This window comes from Trachymyrmex cornetzi, unplaced genomic scaffold (genome assembly GCF_001594075.2).
Source record: "Trachymyrmex cornetzi isolate Tcor2-1 unplaced genomic scaffold, Tcor1.1 scaffold122, whole genome shotgun sequence".
In the NCBI taxonomy this organism is placed as follows: Eukaryota; Metazoa; Arthropoda; class Insecta; order Hymenoptera; family Formicidae; genus Trachymyrmex; species Trachymyrmex cornetzi.
In genome coordinates, this window is record NW_017295784.1 from 2,728 (window position 1) to 13,757 (window position 11,030).

The 11,030-nt window shown below is 33.7% G+C and overlaps 1 protein-coding gene across 1 annotated transcript in view; it reads right to left on the minus strand.

The window, feature by feature from the left end:
- Positions 1–7,668: 7,668 nt before the first annotated feature.
- Positions 7,669–11,030, minus strand: part of puf (ubiquitinyl hydrolase 1 puf) — a 14,448-nt gene continuing 11,086 nt past the window's right edge. Inside the window, exons 7-11 of the mRNA XM_018520386.1 lie at positions 10,667–10,857; positions 10,258–10,435; positions 9,965–10,131; positions 9,129–9,799; positions 7,669–9,059 (exon numbers count right to left, since the gene is read on the minus strand). Of these exons, the coding sequence (XP_018375888.1) occupies positions 8,221–9,059; positions 9,129–9,799; positions 9,965–10,131; positions 10,258–10,435; positions 10,667–10,857 (2,046 nt within the window). The 3' untranslated portion in view covers positions 7,669–8,220. The remainder of the gene's footprint in view (positions 9,060–9,128; positions 9,800–9,964; positions 10,132–10,257; positions 10,436–10,666; positions 10,858–11,030) is intronic.

Below are 11,030 nucleotides of genomic sequence, written 5' to 3' on the forward strand. Positions count from 1 at the left end.
CGTTCGTACAGACAAGTAGCCGTGTCGCATGCCGCTCTTCTTCACATTTCTTTTTGAAACATAATAATCGTAGATATACCTATTACGAATTGTTGTATTTTATGAATATTCACATAATACGATTACTAGTATGATTAATTATTCATAAAGTACAACGTTTTGTATTATATTCTTCGCGATAAGATTTCAAAAAGTATAAATGTGAAAAAGAGCCGCACGCGACATGATTACCTGCTCGTACGAACGTTGGTAAGAGAATGACTGCGCGGTAACTACACGTAAATATGACGCGCCGCTCCGTGCCACCCCGTGCCACCCCTCGCCGTCTCCACCCCGAGGCCGCGCGCGCCTACCGTCTAATTGTCGAAATATTAACGCATATTACGAAGTAAAATAATCTATTCTTTGCATTTTTTATGTTCTTCGATTAATGAAACAATTTCTTATATGTATCTAGTTTTAGCGGCACGAGTCGTTTAATGTGATATCATAATTATATTGTGATACACCGAGGAACATATTTGACGTTAATTTTATAATTTTAAATATTTCGTATCAATTACAATGTGCTGACAAAAGGCCAGAAATAAAAAAAAGGTTTTTAATAGTGTGTTTTTCTTATATAATTTCTCATGTAAAGTGCTTTCGACATCCCAACATTGTATCTCAATTTTTGTTGCTCTTTTTTGTGATTTACAAAATTAAATAAAGATTAATAATATGTCATACATCCTTTAAATAAAGATAAATGCAAAATTTATTTTAAATTATGAATTTCGACTATATAGAATAATACGTATAGGTACTAAATAGCATGCACATACATTTAGAGATATGTAATTTAAATATAATTTACCTATTACACTTTTCCCGTATCAATAAGAATGCGGAGTAACGCGACAATGGCAGAATTATACTATTCAAAGTGATAAAAAGCCACAATTTGAAATATCTAACAATAAGAATCTCATTTTTATATCATACATGTGAGAACAAATGAAATATCTAAAATATTCATGAGCTGTGTATATGCGTAATGAATCTAAGAAATTGAGCAAAAACCGTGCAATAAAATATATTAACCCTTAGTACACGCCTTAGTTTAAAGCAACTTTACGTAATTCGCGTTCCTAAAGATCTAATTTTCAATAATTAATGCGACACACGGAACGACTCGTAAAACGCGTCTTTCTCTCTCCGAAGTCGCCGGGCGAATGCCGAAGTGATGACGTAGTTGTTATCGTCGCCGCGCGGCACGTTCCCCCACTCCTCGCTGTTCGCCTCGCGCCGTTTAGATATCCTACCCCACTATTGCGAATGAAAAATATTCACGGTTTATTCATTTATTCATATTTTACATGATTTTGACAAAAGGGTGTCGTCGTACATTTCGCGCTTTGCTTTGTTGAATCTCTGGCACTAGTTTAATCCTATATTATTTGCGGGGTTCTTTTTATATACGTAGTTGATAATTATTCACGTGTGTGAGGTATTTTTGATATTCAACGATACATTATGTCTCAATTTTTTCACTTTTAAAATATTTTAAATAATTCATACTTAAACAAAGGTTGATAATATTCTATACATCCGTTATAAAAATATATGCAAATTTTGTTAATATTGCGAAACAATTTGCGCTCAATACAACTTTGGTTAGAAGTATTATATTAATCATTATTTAATTTTTCAGCTAAAAAATTAATTTATGACACTACTGTTGCTGCATATTATTCTGTGTTTCAAAAATTCTTTAAACTTACGTATAATGCCGATCATGGCTCAGTAAATAAGCAACTGTTACGACTTATTTAAAATAAAAAATATAAAATTAGTTTCAGAAACTTATTTAAAATATAAAATCGTAGGAATCGGTAAGAAAATTGATGCAACTTATTTTTTTCAAATAAAAATATAATATAGATTCATAAAACTTATTTAAAATATTAAATAAGAAATAAGTTACAAATTGTTATTTACTTGTTTGAATTTTTAATTTTGTTTATTAAAATAAAAAATATTAAATAAATTCTAAAAACTTATTTAAAACATTAAATATGTTTAATAAGTAATAAGTTAGAATTATAGTTATTTAAAATAATAAATACTAAATACTAAATGTTTTATCTTAAAATAAAACGTAAATGATAGAATTCGGCAATTTAAATATTATAAAAGAATAGCAAGACGTCAATCTTTTATTAAAAATATATTGTGTACACAGCACGGATTTTGTATAACATAAAATTTCCGGGAAAATTGTTTCATATATAATTACATATAATTATATACAAGTACGAAATATGTCCATATATGTATATATATTTTTTCCGGGTTATTATAAACTGATATAATCACGTATTGTAACACAATTAAACTAAGATATTCATGAGCTGCGTGAATGCGTAAAAAATCTAAGAAATAAAGCAAAAACCGTGTAAAGCCTATTGATCGGAGAACATTAAAAATATAAAGAATATATTATTTTACTTATTCGTAATATTCGTTATTATTGTACAAGCAGGTGGCTGTGCCGCGTGCCGCTCTTCACATTTCTTTTTGAAATGTAATCGCGATAAATACGTAATACGTCGCACTTTAGATTCCTAAAACTTACATAAAATATTTAATAAGAAAAAAAGTCAGAAAAAGTTTTTTTAATCCTTAAAATTCAACGATTTTTATTTACATATGTAAGATATGTGGAATTAAAATTTGTTCGTTTAAGGACCCATTAAACTATCCCTCTTTCTGTCCTGAGGATTTAGCACAGAGACGAACCACATTATCTACTTTCGACGATACGATTTTATCGATAGTGTCAGAAAATGTATGTAGTAACGTAGTTCCCAAATTGAAAATGGATGTACTGGCGACAGTGTACGGGCGATTTCGACGATATATAATAGGAAAAAGGCCGGCTTCTCTCAGGTTTCTCTATGCTCTGACGCTCGACAATTGTTGCTCCCATGTAAAAGCATCTTTAGGTCTGTTCTTTATATTTGAATTAATATCCACTTATTGAAATAAAACTTAAGAAATACATAAATAAAAAATGTAAAATAAATATATGAAAAAATAAAAATATATGAAATGGATATATTGTATATATTTCAAGTTTAGCAAAAGCGAGAAAAATTCAAATTATTATAGCTAAATTTATCGAAAGCAGATTTTGCAAAGTGTGTTATAAATTTTGTTAGCAAAAGACGAGCACAAATATAATAAATTCTGCTGATAAGAGAATATTATAAATAACACATTGATTACAAAAATAAGCACATCAGTGCATGTAGTATAATTATTAAAATAAAACGTACGTATATTGTTTAATTTAAAAAAATCTTAGAAATCTTAGAATATTTCAGAATTCACATAGGTATATTTAAAGAATTCTGGAATGAGTTAAATTTAGCAGAGATATAGATTTTTTCAACGCTTTTGAAAAGTGTTCTAATTTGTATTAAAAATTTGTGAGAAAAATTTTCCAAAGAATTATGTATTATGGAAAATTCTGAAAAATTATATCTATGAAGAATTCTAAGAAAAATGTTTTCAGGTTCCGTAAGATTTTATATTTCATTCTCGAATTTCACATTATATTACACCCGTTTCCCAGATCTATAATAAACGGAATAGACCACATTCTATTTTTGCTATTAGCGTCATAAATATGTATGCAATAACATAAAATACAATGCACAAAATATACTGTGTTATATTTCTAATGCAGGTTGCATAGCAGAACAGGTATTTTATTTTTTAAATGAAGAGACTTTTATTGTTTATCGCTCGAAAAACTATATATCTTAATGAGATAATGAATACGGAAATGAATATTTGTTAGATGCACATTGAAGATCTGGCGAGATGATTTCGATGAGAATTCCGTAGTGAGAAATGGATAGAATCGCGACCGGGGAAGTAAAAAGAATCCACAACAACGCGCTCAAATATTTTTTTATACAATCTTGATAACACGTCATCGCGAATGCCTTTTGTTTTCATACGTTTACAAATCGTTCCCGACATCACAATGCGGAGGGCACAAAGGCGCTAATGTGCTATTATCGCACAGTTTAATCGTTACTTGTAAATGCTTTTACAGATGCTTTCTTTACAGACAAATGTGGCTTCAATCTCGCTTTTGTTAAGTCGAAATTGCCTATACAGTACGTGCCATTTTAAATGCCTATTCAAAGTATCGAAAAACATATTAGGCATACGCATCTTTTTAACGTTTAGAAGAATTAAATTACTTTATTTCTATTTTATTATGTTCTCTTCTATACCAAGCAATTCTTTGATTGAATTTTTGTTTAAAAAATGGTTTATTCTCAAAATATTTAATATATTTACTAAATTTAATATATTATTTTCTCAATATATATTTTACGTAGGCATTTAAAATGGAACATCCTATACACATGTACAATGTATATATAAATATCCCAAAATCACCAAATGTCCACTTAATAATATTTTTGTTAGTTTGTAAAATGCAAATATATTTTAATTGAAGGGAATGTCGCGATATCAACAATTTTCAAGTTGTAAAACAATTATAAAGAGAGACTTCTCGCGAACTCTGAAGAAAGTCAAGATAACGAAATTATATTTTCAATTTTGGATGGGGGGAGGGGGGGGGTTCCTTTATAGAGATTTAATTGGAATTTATTATACATGATATCTAGAAAATTGTTTTAAATGACATTGTCTTTTAAATGTTTTTGTTAAAAAGAACAAATGCGATTCGATATTGGTCAAAGAAACTGTTGTTGTTAAAAAATATATTGATTTTGGGATACCTTATATACGTTATTAAGATCTAATCGATGTGAAACTATTCAGCTCCAGAATTAAAGTCTGCCGAGTGTTGTGAATGTATACGCGTGTACACATGCAGATATCCTTATTAATGTTGTACAGATGGATATAAATGGTGTATTCACTAGACAAATGTTCACGGAGCTGTGGAAATGTTGCACACCGTAACGTTGATGCATTAATTAAAACCAACCGATTCGACGTATTGATCTTACTAGGAGTTAGTCAACATATAAATGTACAGGTCGTGAAATTTAATCGCAATCAAAGATTTGCCCATAATCCTTTGCGCTAGATGTTTCGCTTTCTAATCTCAAACACAGGAAACGTACAAAGAACATAACTAAAAAAGAATAAGTCCAATCAGCATACAGTATTAAAAAAAATATTTTTTTAATATTGTATGCTGATTGGGAATGATGTCTTATTACATGATTGTGCCATGACTAAAGCTCATCACATACGAGTTCGTACATGTGATACATTTAAATCGATTGTCGAATATATATATGATAAAAGTGATCGCATCGCCTGGAGAGAGGCAGAGACAGACAGAGACAGCATGAGAGAGAGAGAGAGAGAGAGAGAGAGAGAAAGAGAGAGAAAGAGTCAACATTCCTTCCATTCCTCCTTCATTTTCGTTACAAGTACATCGAAATGTAGCGACATTTAAGATAATTATACAATGCGTCAAGCGGATAAGCGTTTTGCCTACCGATCGTCGTGCGTTTGTGTTCTTGGATTTGGAGCGCATGCAGAATCGCTTATGGAACATTTAGAGAACGAGAGCGTTGATGATAATGCAAGAAAAGTTTTCTGCCAGCGCTATCAAGGTAAAAACATGTGGTACAGAATAATTACTAAGATGAAATTCATTAAACTCCAATGATCTAAAAGATTAAGTCGTAATAACAAAATTTGTACTATATATTTTTAATCACGTTTTATCTTTGAATCTGAAACATTAATAATTTGCTTATTCTACACGATTTAAAAGTATTAAATATTTTAATTACAATAGACAGCGATTATGAAAATAACGTTTACAATTTAGAGTTTGTTGTACTTCACCTTGATAATGCCGGGTTGAAAGATAATCAATGCATCTCCTTTATCCATACATCTTCTCTGCAAGCTTTTTTCAAATTCTTGATCGATTCTGATAAATTGCATTTGATTACGTATGGTATTACGACTATCATAGCGTCATAAGCGAGAAATTACGTTAATCTTTCTTCTCTCGTGTATCCTATAATCGAGATAAATCAGTTTTTTCGTTGTGCTCGATGACGTCAAAATATACCAAACCCTGTTTATCTCCTTAATCGTCATTTGGTATTAAATAAAGTAATGTTAGAGATCAAATGGAATCGAACGCGATTTCTGCAGAATTTTTACAATTAATTTGTGTTGTATCGTATAAAGGAGGCTATTTCGTAAATTTATAATATGAGAAAAGAAAAATAACAGAATTAATTCATCTTAATATATTTTGAAATTATTTATATTCTTATTTCGTATTTTAATATATTTTTTCTTTCCAATCTTGCTTAATATTTATTGTAAAGAAATACATGTAAGTATAGAGAGAAAAACAATATGTAAAAAATAAATGTGAAAATTCCTCTTTGTATCTATATTAAGAATATTACTAAGGATTACATCCAATTTTAAAGGAGCGCAGAAGACATTAAATTTTATAAACAATAAAATGATTTATATAAATTATTAGCCGCGTTTACATGATTATGGATCATAGAAAATAATGATTATTGTGGATCGGTACATTTTTGTAAAATATGATCGAACAATATGATTAACGCAATTTCTGGCTTTTGCTATCTCAATTCAATGAGTGCAGCGAATACTCAGGAACCACGATTGGACGAGATGCTATCTTAGTGCCATTTTAATCGGTAAAGCTCGACGATAATGAAAACGCTATGTGCTGAAAATGACCGCAGTGTATCTTGAATAGGAAATAGATATGTCGGCTTGAATGTTTAGCACTTATTGGAAGTTTTTCACGAGTGATTGTTCATTTGTGATGTGAGATGTTTTAATTTTGAGAAAGTCGGCCGGTGGTTGTAGGAAAATTGTAATTGGTTGCAACAAGCGTCTGCGACGATTTTTAGCTTAGCATAAGTAAGTGGCGCGAACAGCGAGAGCGAAGTGAGGTAGACATGATACCATCATACGACTACCACCAAAACGCACCGTGTCGAAAATAAATAAATACGCTAGCAAACTCCGTTACAATTCTATGTTGTCAATTCCCTAAGAACTTAGATTTCTAATACTCCGCATGAATTACAGATCTCTTCGGTGTGGATTAAGTTCTGCATTAAGTTCAAACTAATCATAATTATTCGTATGTCTTAATAAACTCTCTCGTTTTACCTCTCTTTCCTAACGATCGATTGCGCGTCAACAGAAATACTTGTTTTTGCATCGAAGGCAAAACAGCTCGGAAGATTGACAAAGATTTAACAAATTTTTTCTGAAATCGTTAGATTACTGACCAATAGGTAATACAAATAGAATAGATGTTACAGAATGAGGTACGTAAAATATGATAGTATGATCTTGGAAAAATATTTTAGAAAATAATGTTTAAAGTAAAAATTTCGATATACCACAATTGTTGAGAGACAATTCCTGTCGAAAATTGATATATGGAATATTGATTTTTATCATGATATATATGGTCATTGTACATATGTCAAAATAAACAAAAGAACGAGCAAAAAAATCAGCGACGAATATATAAAAAAGAAATTTTGACCAGTTATCAAATGTATTCTCTTATATGTTTACTTTAATAATTTCTTAAAACCCTGTGATTCCTTTCATACACAAATATAGTGCGAAATCATCAAAATAATTAAGGATATCAACACAATTTTCTGAGAGATATAGCATGTTTAAAGTATCTTAAAGTTTAATTAAGACCACACACATTGCGCTTTCTGAATACTGGATGGTTTACGATGTTATTGCACGTTGAAGTGCGCGCATCGTGCTTCTGCCAGGAGAGACGAATAATTCTATCTCACAGCACTAACGAACGTTTAGATGAGAAAATTATTCAAGTCCAGATACGACGGCGATACGCAACTCCCCGACTTCATATTCGAATGTAACTTATGTCGAGTAACGAAAATATCTTATTCTCCTATATTTGGAAAGTAAATCGCGGCTTCGAGATACATATACATACGATACAATATGTACTAAGTTATATCCGATTTCGAAGGAGCGCAGAAGACACACCGTTTAAATTCTATCGGCATAAAGGATCACATGCAGTTACAGGTCGTAGAATTGGTCGTTAGTTCCGTACGTTACGCTGTCTAGAGAGCACTCCGCCTGTATCCCACCGATCACACGCGATTAATTATTCTTGCTTTGCACTTGCACGATCGTTTGAAGATCGACAACGGTCTTCTCCAGCATTTCGAGCCACGAGACGTTGGTCAACGAGCAACGCAATTGATTTGTACAACTATTAGCGGTGGTAACCAAACTCGGCGGCGACACTGAATCGCTGATGCTAGTGGCGATAGCCTCCGCCTGAACATTGCCCGACTTGTGTCTGGCGGTGGCGGCGACCTTATCGTCCCCGGAATCGGAAGACATTGTATCGTTTGTTGCGTCCGCTTTGTCCATCTCTGTCTCGGAGATGTTATTCTCCGTGTCGATATCTTTAATCGGCGCACATAGATCCGTGTCGGTCGGCTCGCTATCGCTGCACAATTTCCGTCTTTTGGAGGGCGTTTCTATTTCCGGCGATGAACGATTCTCCTTCACTGTAATAGTCCGAGTTCGCGACAATAAGGTCTCTAAAGCCGGTAGCAAACTGGAGGGTGGTTTCAGTCTTGTGCTACTGCTATAAACGAGAGCCAAGGCGCGCAAATCACCGGTCAGACTATGCGCCGATGCCTCAACATCCACTGCTTCCACCATCGTCGTCAGCGAGTTAACTAGATTGTTGATGAGTATACATGTTTGCTCAGTCAACACATGATTGGCCAACTTCGGAAAGAAAGTTTTGAGGAAGGCGTGTATTGCCGGTACTCCCAAAGACGATCTCTCGTCCAATAACACAGCATCCACATAATCCACGGTGTAGGAAGAACAAAGGAGAGATGCGATGTGTTTTCTGTCTATGTGCGTAGCGGCGTGCACGTCCAACCATAGCCTCGGAAACAGAGCCAAGTGCAAAGGTACACCTACAAGTATAAAATCAATCAGGATCACAATCGCGTACTCGCGCGCATCATTTTGTATCTTGTACTCACCTTCGAATCCAAGCATAGCGCTTAAATTCACTAACGAATCTGTCATGCAATCGTTATTAATTGCTAATCTGCACATTACGTCTATGAGCTCGTGATAAGGTAAATAAAATTCAAGCAGAGCGCTGTCATACTCCGGATCTACTCCTTTTGACGCCTCCAGCTGAGAGTGAGGTACCGCCATTTGTACCATTGGCCTGGCGGGTCTCGTAGGCATCTTTCCGGGCGGAGTAGACCTTCTCGGGAGGTACGGCCCGGGAGGAACAGCAGCATGAGACTCTTGAAGAGCTGCGTGGCAGTGTGAGAGCAACGGTGCTAGGATCAGTATTGCTTCGGCAGGAACGAGCATGACCAGCTCTTTTAAAAGGTCTATAGCCAGATTTCTCATATCCGGCGGGTTGTACGTGTTCAGTAGTGTCGCCAGTTTACGTAGTATATCGGGCCATTCCTTACAATTAGCCAAAATGTTTCTAGCGTCCGGTCCGTCTCTTGCGGTACGAACGCATCGCACGAGTTCGACAATAATAGCGATCAACTCTGCCAGATCACCGGCAACATGACATGCCGTCGCTTCGTGATACATGATATGTAGCATATGAAAAGCTTCGAGAGCCATGCTTAAGCCACCATTGTACACAACATACAAACGATCGTCATCCGATTCAATGAGAATTCTAAAGAACAAAAATAGATGGTTATGTTAGGCTTTTTGGCTTTTAATGTTAACATCAAATCAACGTCATCTAGAGTATATTTCATTTAGAGTATATTTAATCGTATCATTCACGTCTTTTAACATTTTCCGTAATTAAAATATAGTTATTGATATTTCTATATACCGAAAAGCAGAAATGAGAGTTGCCCAACACGAACGACCATCGAGTCCTTGTAAATAGGAGGACAACGTGCCTCTTCTGAATGACGCAATTTCTGCCTCTTCTTGTTCTGTTTGATCAGGATGCCTCGCGACTAACAATTGCATCAATTTAAATAATTCATCCACTGCCTATAGATATAGAAAAAGAAAATAAAATCATATTAAAAGGAGTAAAACTTTCATCTTAATAATGAATTAGAATTTATAAACAAATAATGCCGTTATAATACAAGGCTTAATTTACGAAAAACTTACAGTTGAATACTGAGTAGGATGAGGAGTGATGTTCTTAAAAGCCCATTGAATATTCTGATGTGCAGCCAACTGTCTTGTAAATGTACGCGATTGTTGACAACAAAGCCTCAAAAGACCATAATATGCGGGTAACATAACTCTGTTAAATAACACAACATCCTGGTCTTCGTGATCAGCTCTGAAATTAATAAAAAAATAACATTAGAAATACAATAAGTATTTTACGCCGAATGTTAACTCTTCGCATTCTATTACAATATTTAGGGATAATATGCAAAAACGAGGTAATATTTCATATCGTTATTGCATATTATTCTCAAATGATGTTTCTCAATAATTTTAACATTGATGTAAAATTGCTGTGATATACAAACAAATACAAAGATCAAGACAAGATTGTAACACTCACAGTATGTAATTAAATGCTATATTTTTAGTTATGTGCGGATTGTGAAGTATCATAGCAACGTTCTCTGGACAATCGGAGCAGACGTGATACCAGAACAAAAGTACTGCTTGCTTATTATGATGCACCGGAATGCTTGGTTCCGATAGCTTTGGATGGAAAAGTGTCCATAGATCATTAAGATATTGGCCGAACTGCAAAACAAGCATACATATATATTAAATTTGTTGACCTTTATGACAATCTTGTGTTTCGCGGGTTTTCTCCGTGTTCAAATCCATTCTTGGAATGCCAACGTTTCGTGAACCTTGCAGTCCACTTCATCAGGGCGAGGAGCAGCCTGATACTAAGCTGTTCTCCCGGGTCG